The sequence below is a fragment of the Pteronotus mesoamericanus genome, unplaced genomic scaffold (genome assembly GCF_021234165.1).
Source record: "Pteronotus mesoamericanus isolate MK-2021 breed Mesoamerican mustached bat unplaced genomic scaffold, CSHL_Meso_final contig_100, whole genome shotgun sequence".
Lineage (NCBI taxonomy): Eukaryota > Metazoa > Chordata > Mammalia > Chiroptera > Mormoopidae > Pteronotus > Pteronotus mesoamericanus.
Genome location: NW_026554999.1, coordinates 482,009 through 501,291, shown reverse-complemented (window position 1 = coordinate 501,291; position 19,283 = coordinate 482,009). Strand labels below are relative to the sequence as shown.

General features: G+C 36.3%; 1 protein-coding gene across 2 annotated transcripts in view; it reads right to left on the bottom strand.

Annotated features, from left to right (window-relative positions):
* Positions 1-19,283, bottom strand: part of PRORP (protein only RNase P catalytic subunit) — a 156,496-nt gene that overhangs the window by 137,111 nt on the left and 102 nt on the right. Inside the window, exons 2-4 of one of the 2 annotated variants that reach the window (XM_054587356.1) lie at positions 17,648-18,916; positions 15,992-16,039; positions 15,395-15,527 (exon numbers count right to left, since the gene is read on the bottom strand). In XM_054587356.1, coding sequence (XP_054443331.1) covers positions 15,395-15,527; positions 15,992-16,039; positions 17,648-18,624 — 1,158 coding nt within the window. In that variant the 5' untranslated portion in view covers positions 18,625-18,916. Of the gene's footprint in view, positions 1-15,394; positions 15,528-15,991; positions 16,040-17,647; positions 19,246-19,283 lie in introns of those variants that run through there. The other variant, XM_054587418.1, reaches the window with a different exon arrangement.

Here is a 19,283-nt window from a genome sequence, read left to right as displayed (position 1 = left end):
ATATCATCTGTCTTTTTCACTTTCAATGCTTACAAGTGTATAGTAGAGTTTTGGCACAATATCAAAGAATAACTATAATTATCTGAAAATGCCAATTAAATACTCTTAACTTTTCCAACTACATTAAGCCTCCATTTTCTTCATATACTTCATCAAAAATGACTTATCACAATAGACTGATTACATGGCTTAATTAAAGAGATTTACAAATATGTAAGACAAGGCCTATCTCCTCACATTTTTTTTTTGTCTTAGACAACAGTAATTTTTTAGAAAAACTTTTTTGTGTCAGCATGTAATAGTTTTTTATATTGTTATTTTAAATAATTTAATATATATTTTTAAAGATTCTCAGTTTTAACTTCTAATGAAGCAATTATCAATAGATACAATTCCACATAAATGAAAGTGTTCAGGAGTTCTTAATTTTTAAGAATATAGGACCTTGAGACCACAAAATTTGAGAATTGCTGTTCTAAAGTATTTCTTATTGTATAAGGAAAATACTACTCTACACAAAGGAGTATGTTTTAAGACAAGAGAAATAAAGTCAGCTGCTTAAAAGTGAAGTTAATTTATAAGACAAATGATTACGCTTAGATTTTCTTCACAAAAACCTGAGGGGCAAGGGAAGAACGGGAAGAAGTATAAATGAAGTTAAGAGCGGCCTTGAGTTAATAATCACTGAGTCAGGGGTTCATTATACTAGTCTCTTTACTTTTGCATATGTTTGAAATTTTTCCCAATAAAAATATTAAGTAAAGAATTCATAACTGAGCTGTTACAAACGAAAAAACATGACTATAATTTCGTTTTATTAAGAACAAAGGAAAATAAAAGAAAAAATCTAATTAAAATTAAACTAACACTATCCACATAGTTCCAAATTCACTTTTTGGTCTTCATTAATGTCCTCTCAATTAGTTTCATGTAGTAAAACCTCTAGTGTACATGACTACCATATGAAGTTCTGCTTTGTTCACTTAAAATTCACATATAGAGCTCCTATCATTGTCTATTATCAACTAATCTGACTTAAACAAAAATGACAAAGATATTTCAGTTTAGTAATAAAAGCAGCTCACCAAATCCTTTAACCTGATTGACTTGGCTATTTACGATAACGTAGAGTAATTTTTACATGTTACACTATTGCCATCTGCTGGCTGTGATATGTAAGTACAATAAACAAAGGTTTCAGAAAAACCAGAAATTCACTTATGACGTAAGTTTTCTCCCAAAATTGTCCTGAAGAAACTGCTATACTTGCAAGTACGTTAGGGTCCTTCAAAATCTAACATTAGAAACAATGGTTCTCAACCCTGGCTTCACTTTAAAATCACCTGAGAGCTTTTCAGAAACCTGACAACTAGGTCCTAAACCAGAGCAATTAAATCAGAATCTCTATTTGATAAAAATGAAAGGCAAGGCACAGACTGAGAGAAAATATTTGCAAAATATATAGCTGGTATAGATGTACCTAGAATATATAAAATGCTACAACTCAATAATAGAAAAACCCAATTTTTAAAAAATCCTCACTGAGGTTATGTTTCTTGATTTTAGAGAGAGGGGAAGAGAATGAGAGAGAGAGAAACATGGATCAGCTGCTTCTGGTACATGTCCCAACTGGGAATTGAACCTACAATCTAAGTATTAGCCCTGACCGGGAATCAAACCTGCTCCAACCAACTGAGCCACCTGGCCAGGGCAACAAGCCAGTTTTTATGCCGGGGAAAAGATGTGAACAAGCACTTTACCAAAGAAGATACATGGATGGCAATTAAGCACATAAAAATGCTCAACATCATTAGCCTTCAGGAAAATGAAAATTAATACCACAATGAGATACTACTTAATACCAGTAGAATAGCTAAAAGTAAAGAGAGCGACCGTATTAAGTGTTGGCCAGGGTGTGAAACAACTTTAACCCTCATACACTGCTAGTAAAAATGTAAAGTGAGACAACCAGTTTGGAAAACAGTTTGGAGGTTTCTTTAAAAGCTATACACACACCTACCATCATACCCCGCCATCCCATGCCTGGATATGTACCTAAGAGAAGGAAAAGTTGTAGTGGGTTCAATAGTGCCTGCTCCAAAATTTATGTCCACCTGGAATGTGCCCTTATCTGGATGTGAATGTGATTATTGGGTTGGCCAAAAAGTCTGTTTAGTTTTTTCCAGAGAAGACACATTTCTCATTTCAACAATAACTTTATTGATTTGGATATTTTGAGAATGTCAGCTATCTCCTGTGCTGTAAAATGTTGATTGTTCTCAATGTCTCGATTTGTTTACTATCAACTTCAATTAGTCTACCCGAACATGGAGCATCTTCCAGTGAGAAATCTCCATCACAAAACGTCACAACCACTTTTGACACATTCCATCAACACAGCACCTTCTCCATACACTGCACAATCTTTTTCGTGTTGTGTTTTTACTTTCCTTGAAACAATAAACGACAATATGCCAAAAAAGTTACATATTTTCTTTCATCTTCAATAAAATGGCTACACAAAAATACACCAATTTTGATGGGGTTTCTTTGTAATCCATGTCGATATGACAGCTGTCACAATACAATCTCACAAAATTGTTTTGAATGAAGTTAAAGACAACTAAGCACATCTAGAGCCATCTTATGAAGAAAAAAAACAACCAAACTTTTTGGCCCACCTAAAAATTAAGATGAGGTCATTCTGCAATAGGTGACTCCTAAATCCAATGACTGATGTCCTTATAAGAAGAAGAGACAACACACAAGAAGAGGCAGAGTGGAGTGATGCAGCCAAAAGCCAAGAAACATAGGATTTCCAGGATTTCAGGAGCTCCTGAAACTAGGAAAAGGGAAGAAAGGATTTCTTCCTAGAACCTCCAGAAGCAGCATGGCCCTGCCAACACCTTAATTTTGGACTTCTAGCCTCCACAACTATGGACGATGTTGTTTAAGGGCACCAGTTCATAATAATTTGTTACAGCATCTCTAGGAGACAAATACAAAAGCACAAAGTCAAAGACTTGCATGAGAATGTTATTAGCTTTATTAGTAACAATTCCAAACTGGAAATGACCCCAAATATCCACCAATAGGTGAATAAATTTACAAATTGTGGTATATTCACAAAATGGAACTCACCAATAAAAAAGAACAAATGATTGAAATATAAAACATGAATGAAATTTCAAAATAATTATATATAATTAATCCTTGAACGATGCAGGAGTTAGGAATGCCGACTCCCAGAGTCGAAAGTACACATATCACTTTTGACTCCTCAAAAAGTTAACTATACTTATCTAGGACCTCCTACAGATACCCAAACACAGGGATGCTCAAATCTTTTATATAAATGGTCTATATAGAACAATGCACACAATTGGCCCTTCATATCCACAGATTCCCAAACGTGGACTGAATATACTGTTTTTGATCAATGGCTGGTTGGATCCATGGACATAAAATCTGAAATACAGAGGGTCAACTGTCTATTTATTGAAATAATTCCACATTTAAGTGGACCCACATAGTTCAAACCCATGTTGTTCAAGATTCAACTGTAATGAATTAAGAGATGCCAGACCAAAAAAAGACTATACATTTTATGATTCCATGGTGTTTACCCGATGGGGAGAGGAGCAAGAATGGGAGGTGGATACAGCAGAGAGTCACTGTAAGGTGGCAGGAGGAAATTTTGGGGGGGGTTATAGATATATTCATTACCTTAACTGCGGTGACAGTTCCACAGGTGTATACATATATCAAAACTCATCAGGTTGAAGGGAAGATGGTGGACAAGGAAATACCAGGAATCTTCTACCCACCCAAACAATTGCATGGACAGAATCTGTCTAACATAACCAGTAACTATTTTGCAACTCTAGAATCTGTTGAAGACTTGCAACTTCCTGGGGAAGCCTTGGATTATAAATTGTAGTAATTTCAGTTTTTATTCTAAGCACAGCAGCAGCTACTCATCCTTCACTCAAGCCACATAGCAGACAGCTGTACACATGTTCCTGGAGCAGCTTGCACACAGCTTATGAAAGCCAGATGGGTGGCCAAAAAAGATTCTTGTCTTCCAAATATCAGGAATATGTGTGCTAATTCCTGACTGCTTTTAATCACAGAGACAAAGAGGCATAATCAAGAAGAAAAATAAAATCTGAATACACCTTTACACAGTTTGGAGAATGAATCAGTAATCAAAAATCTCCCAACAACAACAAAATGAAATTTCATTTGTAAAACCTGAAACACAGAGGGTCAACTGTGTATTTATTGAAAAAATTCCACATTTAAAAAGTCCTGGACCTCATGGTTCACTGGTAAATTCTACTGAACATTTAAAGAAGAACTAATATCAATTATTCTTAAACCCTTCCAAAGAATTGAAGAGGAAAGAATGCTTTCAAACTTACTCAATGGGGTCAGCATTACCCTGATACCAAAACCAGAGAAAGATACTACAAGAAAACTAGAGACCATGTCCCTTATGCACATTAATGTAAAAAATCTTCAACATACTACTAGCAAGCAGAATTGAGTGGCATAAGAAAAGGAGTATATTCTATGACCATGTGCAATTCATTCCTGGAATGCAAGGATGGTTCAATATATGAAAATCAATCAGCAATATATAATAGTACAATTTATTATCAACAGAATAAAGGGGGGAAAACACATGATCACTCAATTGATGCAGAAAAAGCACTTCCTTTTGATTCCCTTCCAGGATAAAAATACCCAACAAATTAAGAAAAGAACACTACCTCAACATTAAAGCCATATATAAAAAACCCAAAGTGAACATCATACTCAATGGTGGAAGTTGGAAAGGTTTTCCTTTAAGATCAGGACCAAGGCAAGCATGACCGCTTGTAGCACTTCTATTTAACAAAGTACTAAAAGTTCTAGCAGAGCAATTAAACAAAACTGAAAAAGAAGGCATTCAGATTGGAAAGGAAGAGATTAATTATCTTTGTTTTCAGAAGATATGATCTTACATGTAGAAAACCCTAAAAATTCCACACATTAAAACAATCAAAACTAATAAATCAATTCAGCAAAGTAGCAGGATACAAAGTCAAAACACTAAAATCAGATGCATTTATATAAACTAAAAATGAATAATGTAAAAAATTATGAAAACAATTCTATTTATAGTAGCAAGCAACAAAAAAAAGAAATACTTAGGAATTAACTAAACCAAGAAGTAAAAAACTTGTACAACAAAAACTATAAAACATTGCTGAAAAATATTAAAGACTTAAATAAATGGAAACATATTCCATATTCATAGATTAGAAGACTCAATATTGGTAAAAAGTCAATGCTAATTATAGTGATCTACAGATTCAGTGCAATCCTTATCAGAATCCCAATGACGTTTTTGACCAAAAAAAAAAAAAAAAACCAACCTAAAATTTGTATGTAATCTCAGGGGACCCGGAACAACCAAAAAAGCTTGAAAAGAATAAATTTAAAGGACTCACACTTCTTGATTTCAAAACTTACTACAAAGCTACAGTAATCCAAACAGTGTGGTATGGGTATAAAGACAGACATATAAACCAATGGAGCAGGAATAGTCCTGTTTCACATATGGTTAAATAATGGTTGACAAGGGTGCCGAGGCCATTTAATGGGAAAAGAACAGTCTTTTCAACAACGGTTCTGCGAAAACTCAATATCCATATACAGAAGAATGTAGTTGGACCCTTGCCTAATGCAATATGCAAAAATTAACTCAAAATGGATCAAGACCCTAAATGTAAGACCAAAGACAATTAAAACTCTTAGAAGAAAACTCAGAACAAAAGCTTCACACATTGGATTTGTCAATGATTTTCTTGGATATGACACCAAAGGCACAAGTAACAAAAGAAAAAATTAAAAACTTGGATTTCATTATTAGAATTTTTGTGCATGGAAAGCCACTATAAGCAGAGTAAAAAGGCAACCCATAGAATGGAAGAAAATATTTGCAAATCAAATATTTGATAAGGGATTAATATCTCGATTATACAGAGAACACCTAAACTCAACAAAAACCCAATTCAAAAATAAAGACCTTAAACAGACATTTCTCCAAAGAAAATATACGAATGACTGATAACCACATGAAAAGATGTTCAACATCACTAATCATTAGAAAGATGCTAACCAAAACTACGAGAGAGCCCTGGTCAGCATGGCTCAGTTAGTTGGACATCATCCCACAAAGCAAAAGGTCACCAGTTCAATTCCCGGTCAGGGCACATGCCTATGTTGTGGGTTAGTCCCCAGTTGGGTGTATATGAGAGGCAACTCATCGATGTTCCTCTCTCATGTTGATGTTTCTCTCCTTCTCTCCTTCTCTTCTCATCTCCCTAAAAACAGAAAAACTACGAGATACCACTTCACTCATTAGGATAGTTTCTATAAACAATAAAAAAAAAAGAAACCAACAGAAAACAACAAGTATTGACAAAGATATGGAGAAATTGGAACCCTTGTGCAATGTTGGCATAAATGTAAAATGGTATAGCTTCTGTGGAACACAGTTCCTCAAAAGATTAAAAATAAATTTATCACATTATTTAGCATTTCCATTTCTGAGTATATAGCCAAAAAATTACAAGCAGGGCATCATAAAGATATCTGTACATAGATGTTCATAGCAGCATTATTCACAATAGCTAAAATGTAGAAGCAATTCAAGTATCCATTGATGGACAGATAAACAAAATGTGATAAATACATACAATGGAATATTATTTAACCTTAAAAACAAAGGAAATTTTGCAATATACTACAACATGGATGGAGAGGATGTGCTAAATGAAATGAGCCAGTGGAAAAGACAAATAGAGTATACGATTCCACTTACAAGAGGCACTTAAAGCAGTGCAATCAAAAGGCCATATAATGGTGGTTGCCAGGGTCTGGGAGAAGGGAAAAATGGGAAGTTATTGTTTAATGCACATAGAGTTTCAGTTTTATAAGATGAAAAGATTTGTGGGGATGGGTGGTGGCGATGGCTGCATGATATGAATGTATTTAATACACTGAACCAAAACCTCCAGGGCGTGGGGTATAGGTATCAGTTATTTTAAAAGAGCTCCTAAACTATTCTAACCAGAAGCCAAGGTTGGGAACCACTTCATTAGAGGGTGCCATTTAATTTGTTTTGTTTTTAACAAAAAAATTTTATTTGGTGAAAATATATAAGCTTGAAACAATTTTGATAATGCTCATTCTAGATGCTTATAGAGGTCAACTGAGATCATAAATTTTTTTAAGCAAAGAAACTCAAAGTGGATTTAGTACTTACTCCTTGGTTTATATCTCACACTCCCAAATTATAAGCAAGCTTTAGAAAGCAAAATTGAAGGCAATTCCAATACAAGATAATTTAAAATGCTGAACACAATATAATTGTAATACATATTTTCAATGAATGGTGTTAGGAACTTAATTGTGGCCCGTCCAGAATTCTTATGTTGAAGTCCTAAACCCCAGTATCTTGGATTGTGATTGTATTTGGAGATAAGGCCTTTAAAGAAGTGATTTAGGTAAAACAAGACCAAAGGACGAGGTCTTAATCAAACTTGAAGGATGTCCTTACATGAAATGGAAATTCAGACACACAAAGAGACACTTAGCATATGCAAGCAAAGAAAGTGGCTATATGAGGACAAAGTAAGAGGGAGGGCCACCTGCAAGCAAGGAGAGAAGTCTCAGGAGAAACCAAACCTGCTGATCCTGGACTTCTAGCTGCCAGAACTGTGCAAAAATAAATTGTGCTGTGTTTAGATCACCAAGTCTGCGTATTTTGTCATAATACAAACGGTGAGCCAAAAAAAACCCCAAAACATAAAAAAACAAAACACAAGATGAAAAATCTATGAGAAATGACACTCTGGAGTTAAACTTTACACAGGGGTGCTTACCAAACCTAATAGCCTGACCCTGGATCTGGCCAGGGCCTAGAATGGCTCTTTTCTGAAATCTTAGCCTCAAATATTTCATCTGCTCTCTGACCTTGGCTTTCCAAGTATTCACTCTTTTATGTTCCCTATACCTTTTCTTCTACCCCACATTGAGATAACGACTCCCTGGAAGCCTCCTGGACAGTACTCTCCGGCCTTCCTTCCTTCCTTCCATCCCTATCAAGTCTGAGCCCCACGACGACGATCAAGTTAACTAGTCTGTCAGAACTACCTTCACCTGGTCCCTATCATGTTGCCACACCTAAGCAACAACACTGTCCCTCCCCACAACAAATCTCTTGATTACTATCTACTCTCACTCCTTTATGCTCGCTCTTTAACCTCCATGAGACTTCAGTCCACTTTTATCTAATCTGTGAGCTCCTATGCATCTTTACTTCCTATCAACTTTGCTCTCATGGTCTAATAATTGACCCATCTCTCACCTATTCTCTCAATTTGTTTTCCTCTTTCCCTCAACTGTACCAGGCTAGCAAAATCCCGTACCATCCATCCAACTACCTTCTCTTTGCATACCTGGATGGCTCAGCACTGCTGAAAATGGCTCAGAGGTCAATGCCCCCACCAATGTATGCCTACCACCCTCAGGTGGGACTTCAGCACCACCCAGTGATACTTTACCCAATCCTCTCACAAATAGTCCAAACTTCCAACGCTCAAAACTCCTCAATCTCCCTTGCACTCTCATACCCTCTCTCACTTTCAAAGGACTGATTTGCCCTCAGGAAAATTAAGAGGTCTAAATACATGCTCCAAACTCTTTGCTGCACCTATGTATATACTTAATGTGTCCAGCTGGTTTTACTTCAGCCTACCGGAAGTGGGTTGATCCTTGCCCCTTCTGCCTCATGAATACTACAAAAACTAATCCCTGACCCAATCCAGCCATGTGCCTTCCTTCACTACTCTTTAACCATGGATACCTTTCTTATCCTGACCTTCCCCAACTTCAATATGGGGATATCATTACTAGACTGTTGTGAGTGTAACAGGACTAGAAGTACCTGACATATGGTAATCATTCAGTAAAGAGTAGCAATTTTTTTTATCCTCACCCGAGGAAATGTTTACTGATTTTAGAGAGAGGAAAAGGGAGGGGAAGAGGGGGAGAGGGAGAGGTCAACATGAGAGAGAAGCATCAATCAATCAATCACCTCTTGTGCACAGCTCAACCAGGGACCGAACCTACAACCCCAGCCATGTGCCCTGACAGGGAATTGAACCTGTGACCTTTCAGTTTATGGGACAACACTCCAACCAACTGAGCCACATTGGCCAGGACAGCAATTATTATTATCTTGATACCTTAAAGGAGAAAGGCAGATGACAAAAAAATAGGACACAGAATTGGAGATTTGCAAGGGAAAAGGGGAAGGACGCTTGGAAAGAAAAAGGAAGAAAATAATTTCCCTTGTCATAAAAATGTCCCAGTTCTTCTATGACTATATTCAGTTGTTTTATGAATTACTGTAATTAAATGTGTGACTGCTCTTTCCTATTCTCACCATACTCAGGAGAGTGAAACTGCTCTTGCAGAATAACACTCTTCAAAGAGAAGATGTGCTCTGGGTTCTAAATTTTTTGTCAGCAGAGAAAAGTAACAAAGTTCCCTTCTAGTAATCCACAATTAAAGTGGCAATTCATTTAAAAAGGAATTATGGCAATTTTTAGCTATTGAGAGTGCTAAACAAAAGTATTCAATTAATGATTCCACAACTGGAGCAGGAGCACTTCAAGGTGAGAGTCTAGGACATGTTTTGCCAGAAGTATAAAAATGCTCAAAAACTGATTGAAAGGAAAACTTATGGGGGTGGAAGGAGAGATTAAAAGACACAGGGACACCGTGTCTGCGTAGCTCAGTTGCTTAGAGTGTTGTCCTGATACACAAGGTTGCCGGTTTGATCCCTGGTCAGGACACATATAAGAATCAATCAATGAATGCATCGATAAGTAGAACAACAAATCTGCTCCTCCCTACCTCTCTCTCCCCCTCCCCTCCTCTCTCTCTCTAAAATCAATAAAAAAATTTTTTTTTAAATAAATAAAATAAAAGACACAGGAACTGGCCTGAAGGAGCTCCCATAGGCCAAATTTGGGACCATTTGAGCATCAAAAAGAATAATGATGATAATAAAAGTTAATTTTTAAAAATAGTCCTCATGTCCATACAGATAATTTTTAAAAAAAGGAGTAAACTTTTATAGAATAATGCCAGCTAATAAACGCAGAGAAAAATTAAATAATCACCATTTTGCAATCTCCAAAGGTCGAGAGCATCTCCATGATTCTAAAAACATTGAGTGAAGAGTTAATGGGTGACAGGTTATCTGCATAGTCTTGAAGTATTACTCCACAGATCACTTAATTTTTAATTACAAAAATTACAAAGAGAAAAATGTACTTTTACAATGGAGATATGCGGCAGTTGCCCTCTTAGTGTAGTAATCAAATTTAATACCGGCGAGAGTAAAGCATAACTTCATATTAGGTGGCTGCTATGAGTCAATAAGAGGAACATGACATCACTCATGTAGTCTACTCAAGTGTTTTTATACTGAATTAATGAAAAGAAAGCAATCAAACAATTAGTACACAGTCTTGCTATGCAATATGTAGTCCAAAGACCATAAACACAACACTTGGGATCTTACGAAAATACAGAATCTCAGGCACCATTTTAGACAACTGAATCATAATTTGCATTCTAACCATCTCCTCAAGTTATTCATAGGTGTGAAGTTTGCAAAGCACTGCACAAGATAAAACACTCAAGACTTTTCAAAAAAGTCAATGTCATAAAACAAAAAAGGGCAGGGGAGACTGTTATGGATTTAAAGAGATGTAACAACCAAAAGCGAGGATTGAACCTTGACTGAATCCTGGATTGAAGTGGGGAAAGTTGTAAAATACAATTCAGGGGACAACTGGGAAAATTTGAATATGTACTTTTTATTAAATCACACTGGAGTGCTGACACTACCCTTATTCAACATAGTACTGGAAGTCCTAGTCACAGCAGTCAGACAAGAAGAAATAAAAGGCATCCAAATTGGAAAGGAGGAAGTAAAACTGTCATTATTTGCTGACTAAATTAGAGTGTACATAGAAAACCCTAAATAATTCACCAAGAAACTATTAGACCTAATTAATAAATTTGACAAAGTGGCAGGAAACAAAATCAACACTCATAAATCTATGGCATTTTTATATAGCAATAATAAACTATTAGAAAAATTAAGAAAACAATCCCATTTACTATTAAACAAACAAACAAACAAACAAACAAAAATTGGGTACCTAGGAATAAATTTAACCAAGGAGGTAAAAGACCTGACTTGAAAAACTATAGGACACTGAAGAAAGAAAATGAGGAAGATACAAAAAGTGGAAGCATGTTCCACGTTCATGGAGGCAAAAGCATACAATGGAGTAAAGACAGTCTCTTCAATAAACGGTGTTTGGAAAACTGGACTGGTACATGCAAAATAATAAAACTAGACCACCAATTTACACTATTCACAAGAATAAACTTAAAATAGATTAAAGACTTAAATGTAAGTCATGAAACCATAAAAATCCTAGAAGCATTGGCAGTAAAATTTCAGATATCTCACCTACAAATATTTTTGCCAATATACCTCCTACGGCAAGGGAAACAAATGAAAAAAATAAACAAATGGGACTACATCAAGTCAAAACACTTCTGCACAGCTAAAGAAACCATCATCAAAATGAAAAGGGAATCCACTGTATGGGAGAATATATTTGCCAAAGATACATCCGATAAGGAGTTAATTTCAAAAATATATAAAGAACTCAACACCAGGAAGACAAACAATCCAATTAAAAAATGGGCAAAGGCCCTGACCACTGTGGCTTAGTTGACTGGACACCATCTGTAAAAGCAAAGGGTTGCCAGTTTGATTCCCGGTCAGTGCACATGCCTGAGTTGTGGGGTTCAATCCCTGGTCAGAGGGCACACAAGAGGTAACCAATCGATGTTTCTCTCTCACATCGATGTTTCGCTCCCTCTCTTTTACCCTCCCTTCCCCTCTCTCTGAGAATAAATTAAAACTAAAATCTTAAAGAAAAATTTTTTAAATTGGCAAAGGACCTGAATAGACACTTCTCCAACAAGGATATACAGATCGTCAATAGACGTATGAAAATATGCTCAACGCCACTTATTACAGAAATGCAAATTAAAACCACAATGAAGGATCACCTCACACCTGTCAGAATGGCTACCCTCAATAAATCAACAAACAACAAGAGTTGGTGAGGATGTGGAGAAGAGAATCCTTGTGCATTGTTGGTGGATTGCAGACCCGTGCAGCCACTGTGGAAAACAGTATGGAGTTTCCTCAGAAAATTAAAAATGGCACTGCCTTTTAATCCAGCAATTCCTCTTCTGGGAATATATCCTAAGAATCCCAAAATACCCATTCAAAAGAATATATGCACCCCTATGTTCATAACAGCACTATTTACAATAGCCAAGATCTGGAAACAGCCCAAGTGTCCATCAGTAGATGAATGGATAAAAAAGCTGTGATACGTGTATACAATGAATACTACACAGCAGTGAAAAAGAAGGAACTCTTACTTTTGGGGACAGCATGGATAGACCTAGAGACTATTACGCCAAGTGAAATAAGTCAGTCAGCAAAAGGCAAATAATATATGATCTCACTTATATGTGGATTCTAATGAGAAAAATAAACTAGTGAACAAAACAGAAACAGTGGGATATAGAGACATGGAATGCACTGACAGCACTTGGAGGGGTAGGGGGAGATGCGACTGGACAAAAGAAAGAACCCATGGACACTGACACAATGTGGGGATTGCTTGGGGGGTGGGGAATAGAGGTGGGCCAAAGAGGGAAAAGTAGGGACAACTGTAATAGCATAAACTATAAAATATAATTTAAAAAGTAAAATAAATGACATTGACTTAATGGTAAGGTTCTTAAATGTGATAATGGTATTTAATTACATAGAATTTTCTTATTCCTAGAAGATATTTGCTGAAACATTTATAGTAACATGTCTACTACTTATTTTTAAGTGGTTCATAAAAACACATATGTGGAGAGAAAGTGTTTGTGCCATAATAACTGGTTACTTTAGGTGAAGAATATACAGGTGTCCACTATGTTTTTCCATTTTTCCTTAGGTTGAAATTTTTACTAAATAAAAAACTGGAAGGTGGAGCCCTGGTCAGAGCCCTGGTTGGTTAGAGTGTCATACCAATACACCAAGGTTTTGGGTTCAGTCCCCAGTCCAGACACATATAACAATCAACCAATGAAGGCATAAATAAGTGGAAAAGTAATTAGATGTCTTCTCTTTTTCCTCTCTCTCTCTCTCCTTCCTCTTTGTCTCTTTAAAAATCAACAAATAAAAATTTTGAAACTACCAAATTGTTAAAAAAAAAAAAAAAAAGGAGGATAGAAAGAATATTCAATTAGTCCACACAGAAACGGAAGTTTTTGATTGCAAACAGCATAATTCATACAATCTTGCATCTCTCTTAACATCTACTTCAGAGGATACTCATAAGTGTTCAATAGACATTTGATAAGAGAAAGGAAATCTGTTTCATTCATATTTTAGCTGGCAGAAATTCCTATGGCATTAAAGAACTACTACAACCAGTTGACTGTCAGTTACAGTTGTTACTATAACTCTTTATTCCATGAATGGCAGTAGAGTGTAACAAAAAAGGGTGTTTTTTGGTAGGGTGGGTCAAACCTAGATTTTATTAGCAAGCTGTCCTCTAGCAGATTTAATCTCCCAAAGTCTGAATCGCTGTATTTATAAAATAGAAATAAAATAGTACCATCTAGGGTGGGTCATAAGGATTAAAAAAGATGTAAGATAATGAATGGAAAGTACTTAGCATCACTTGATAAATGTTAACTACAATTTTATCAATAAAGTTAGCTAAAAGGTATGCTATAAAATGGAGGTAACGTTTTTATGGACCAGATTTTGACTGTATTCTGAGGATTAAAGCTTTTCTTATGATCTAGGGGCATTATCTGACAATATTAAGTCAAGGTGAGAGGGCAGAACAATTTTTACTTCTTGTTTTTATTTGGTATTTTGAAGAAAAAGCATTCAGTGAGATGATGGGCAGCCTTTCCCCAAGGTAAAAACATTTTACTTCAACTTAATCTTAGTAAACCAGCATCAAGTACTAAAGACTAGCAAAATAAAGCTATTAAAAATGACCTGGAGAATCAAATTTAATAGAAAGAAAACTTGGAGAAAAATTTGTTAAGATATCTTAAATCCTCTTGACTAGAAAAATCATAAGAAACCATGTTTTCACGGAAGCACTTAGACAAAGAATCACCATCTGTCTTTTTGGCTTAAGGGCACTTGTGCCCAGATGAAATAAGACTGACTTTAATAGATGTCTAATAGTCTAACTGAAATGGTCTATGAAATTCTAAAGCAATCTCTCTTAAAGGTTTGCAACTATGCCCAGCAGGCCAAATCCAGCACATTGCTTCTCTCTGCATTTAAAAAATAAACAAACAAATAAATAAACAAAAAACTATGATACATTTATACAATGGAATACTACACAGCAGAAAGAAAGAAGGAGCTCCTACCCTTCCTGACAGCATGGATGGAACTGGAGAACATTATGCTAAGTGAAATAAGCCAGCTGGTAAAAGACCAATACAATATGATCTCACCTATTAGTGGAATCTAATCAACAAAACAAACAAGCAAGCAAAATATAACCAGAGACATTGAAATAATGAACAAACTCACAGTAACCACAGGGTAGGGGGGAGGGGGATAATGAGGGGAAAAAAGGGAAGGGTCATCAAGGAACATGTATAAAGGACCCATGGACAAAGCCAAAGGTGGTTAGGATTGAGGGTGGGGTGGGGGTAAGATGGAGACAACGGTGCTTTAAAAACAATAAAAAATAAAAATAAAAATAAAAAGGAAAAAAAAAAACCCAGCCCACTCTTACTATGATACAGTACTACTGAAACACAGTCATGCTCATTTATTTATTGCCTGTAACTGTTTTTACTACAATAGCAGAGTAGAAAAGTTGCAACAGAGACTGTAGGTCCCACAAAGCATAAAATAGTTACTGTATGGCTATGGCTGGATAGTTCAGTTGGTTGGAACATCATCCCATGCACCAAAAGATTATGGGTTCAGTCCCTGGTTGGGATGCATGTGGGAGGCAACCAATTGGTGTTTCTCTCACATCAATGTTTCTCTCTCTCTCCTCCCTCTCTAAAATCAAAAACATATCCTTGGGTGAGGATTATAAAAAAGATTTTTTTTACTATCTGGCCTTTTAAAGAAAAAATTGCCATCCCCTGCTCTAGACACCAATAAAACCTGGTGCAGACTTACCTGAGGTGTTGTCTTCCTATATTGGTCACCTCCATCTATCACATCCCTCATGATTTTTCCCTTTAGAAATTCATACTCTTCTGGACTCAGATGAATAGACTCTATGGTTTTTCCACAGCCCAAACATTGACCACTGTAATTACAATTGTTTGTGTTAAATAGTGTCCTGGCAAAGAACTTTTTCTAAAATGAATAACCCTGGGACATGAGGAAATTGAAAGATAATTTTAAAAATATTAAACCTTTATGATAATCACATGCATTACATGGTTTTTTGTAAACCTGATAATGTCACACATTAGTGTGCCAGAGAACCCGAAAGAGTAGACTGCTGGGTAACCAATAAAGTTTTTAAAGTTATTCCTAAAACACAACTAGAGGAAAACAATCCTGAGGCTTCACATCAGGTTCATGGCACCTACAGGAAAAACATTTTGAGCTCTGCAAATTCTCCATATGCAAAACATGGCTTTTTTCTTGGGTATTCTAACTCTTAGTTATCTTACCTCTAAATTATTCATAAAAACTTTCTGAATGGTAGCAAAAAAGGCTATTAAAACCTGAATCAAAAAATTAAAAATAAAATACTGGCCTTACCTTTTCTGGATTGAGGTAAATTGTCCTTTCCATTGTTCTCCAGGAACACTACAAAGAAAGATTGCAAACCAAATCATCAGCTCAGATTCCTACTGAATCCAGTTTAGAAAATCGGTGGGCAAGAGATCTGAAAAGCTGAGACTATTTCCTTAGAAAGTTTTAATTAAAAGAGTGGTTGATACTGTACTGAGGCTAAGGAGCTGATGGTATACCCCCCAACTCTGGATCCCCTACTTCCCTTCATTTCTCTTCTGGTCATCTGATCCTCATCTTCATGTTTAAATCTACCTTCACGTAGTATTGGTATTACTAATACCGTAGACTTAATTGGTATTAAATCTACCAATACTAAATGTAACCTCTAAATTAAACTCTATTCTAACCTTCTCCATAAAGCTGCCAGAGATTCTTTCTGCCCAGAGTAATTTCTTCTCTTATCCTATCTTATATTGCTGTTACCTACTATCAAGTATTGCATTCCCAATTGTGAATGAGATCATAATAGATCTTATAACACAAAATATCCACAGTGCCTGGCCCAATTAGAGGCACTCAGAATGCTTATTTGCTCAACCAACTTATCATTTCTTCTTTCCTCTTACATATACAACCATGACTCCATTGATTCTATTGCCTTCTCTGTCTTCAGTTCTTAATTCAGAACCTCATCATCGCTCATGCAAACCTACAATTGCCTCTAAACATATCTCTATTTCCGATTTTAATCCTTCTCCAATCTTCTTTTCTCATTGTTTTGGCAGTTACCTTTCTAAAACTCCACTCCAAGCCCAACACTCTTGATAAAATAAAATCCAAAATCCTTGGCAGTCAAAGATTTTCATAATCTAGCTCTTCTGCTGATATTCAGTAAGTTTATTAAATAAGATAATTCAGCTTGATTGCCATTTCAAAGCTCCAATGATACAAAGTAGAAAGCAAGAGAAAAATGAGAAAAGGAATAAATTTTTAGGAAATAACCTGAAGCAAATTAATGGTAAAGAAATAAAAAAGTAAAAGACTGAAGCAATGAATAGGCAAGAAGCCAGTAACATGAATAAAAGCAAATGAAAAGCAAAGGAAAGCCTAGGAGAGAGTAGTTGAGTACTGGCAAAATCTAAAATGAACTGGAAGGATGAAGATTTTCCATGTTAATTCTTGCATATCGGGTTTGATCAGGATCCCTCACTCCACTCTAACCATCCAAGATGATGAAATGCATACATTAAACAGAATATTTTTATATATATTATACCAGTCACTAGGTTTCCTAACTTCTGAAAATACTAATACAAACAAAAGACAGCTGGTTTTCTTGCTATTAACTCCAGCCACAAGTGCTATTGGTAAGTACTCACATGATGCTAGGTAGCTCAGAAAACAAAATAAATGACCCTTCTAAACAGAAAAATACATAAAAACTACAAATTCTCTGTAATTTCCCTTTTGTGATAGTAGAGATTAGCACAACTTGTTTATGCTATTCAATACATTTTTTTAGATACAGAAAATTTTGTCTTAAAGAGGAAACAAATCCAAGACACGGGAAAGGTGCTATAATCTGAACAGAGTAATTTCAGAAACTAATAGAAAAAGAAGGCTACTTTTAGATATAGGTATTAAAATAAAAACATACATAAAAAGAAAAATCAAAATTACCTCTCAAACCATGTCTTTATACTGTGTGCAAATGATTCCCCAGGATATAGCTGATTATTTCTTAGATACAAAAGAATGTCTAGTAGTTTGTTTGAATACTGATCATCTTTTATGTCTTTTCCAAAATCAAAGAAAGCTTTTAAAGTTTCCATCATAGGAATAAGATCATGACATAACAATTCCTGATACAAATTCCAAGCTATGTTTACATCTTGATGAAGGAGGGCTCCCTGGATACAGTCATTATAGTTCTTTTTTGAAGGGGTCATGACTTTTTTGATGTCTTCTAACAGCAGCAAGGCCTCTCTCCATCTCTCTGAATGGATTAATCCCCGGATGAGAAGAGTGTTTGCTCCAGATTCTAAACTCTTGTATCTGGCTTTCATGATTTCATATACATCAAAAACTTCTGATGTCTGCTTATGAAAAACACAGAGATACAAATATTTCACCAGCAAATTATAGGTTACAATACCATTGTTTTTTGTAGCTACCCAGGCCAGCAAAGATTTGGCCACATCTACGGAGCTATTGTAGTGAGCCATCTGTGAAATGATCCAATTTTCAAAATTAGCTTTTCCTTTGAAATCTTCCTTAAGTTTATCCCACTGCTCTGAATTCAAAGGTTTTGTTGGGAGTTGAATAATGTTCCTCACAGGTGGCGAGACATGATCTTTACTCTGAGGATTCATCTGTGATCTCTTCTTAGCTGATCCAGCTGCAAAAAGATGAGGAAACTCAGAAGAAACTTTATTGCTGCCTTTCCTGCGATATCTGTCCTTTGCAATCAAAAGATTCATTGCTTTGGTATTTTGTGGAGATGCCGTTTGAAGAAAAAACCACTTCTGCTGGTTCCTGATGCCATAATAGTCTTTCAGAAAGAGAGAGTTACAAGAGTGTCCTGGGCCCAGTCCAAGGTATGGATTGCTTTTCCAAAGCTTAGGGAAGCTTCTAATGCCAGTAAAACAGAAAGTCATTATGCAGTGAGAGCAGCACAAAATAGTGAAGAGATGTTCAAAAAGCCCCTACTTTACAGCATAATCAAGAAATTTGGGGGAGTCAAAGTGCAACTTTTTAAAGGTGATTTTCAGTTTCTCACAGAAAAATTAAGGCTCTGCTTTTGGGGCCACTTAATAGCAACAAAGTCTGAGGACTTTTCTCCATTAAACAATGATGATCCTAGGACAACCAACCTAGGTCGCATTCCGCAGAACCAAGGAGGGGTCAACGCAGGAATCTATGATGCCTGGTATACTTCAGTCCGCGAACCTGAGGAAAAAGCACAGGGAGGACCACGCAATGCAACTCACGTGGATCACAACTGTCCTTGACAAGGGATAGGATCCGCTGGGGGCCTTGCTGAAGGAGGGGCGTAAAGTCGAAAACCGCGGCCAAGAACCCCCCAGCCCCAGACCCTGCTTCAGCAAGGGCAATGGCGAAAGCCAAAGTCTAGCGGCCCTGGACCTACAAAACAACTGTCTCCAGACAGCCTAATTCGTCAGATAAGGGAACGGGTTGGGGTAGGCGGGGAGAGAGCCGAGTCAACAACTCAGGGAAGAAAGGGAAGTCCACCAAGGGCACTGCTCCTAGCGCACAGATCGGTCACAAACCAAGTTCACCTTATTGAACAACTCAC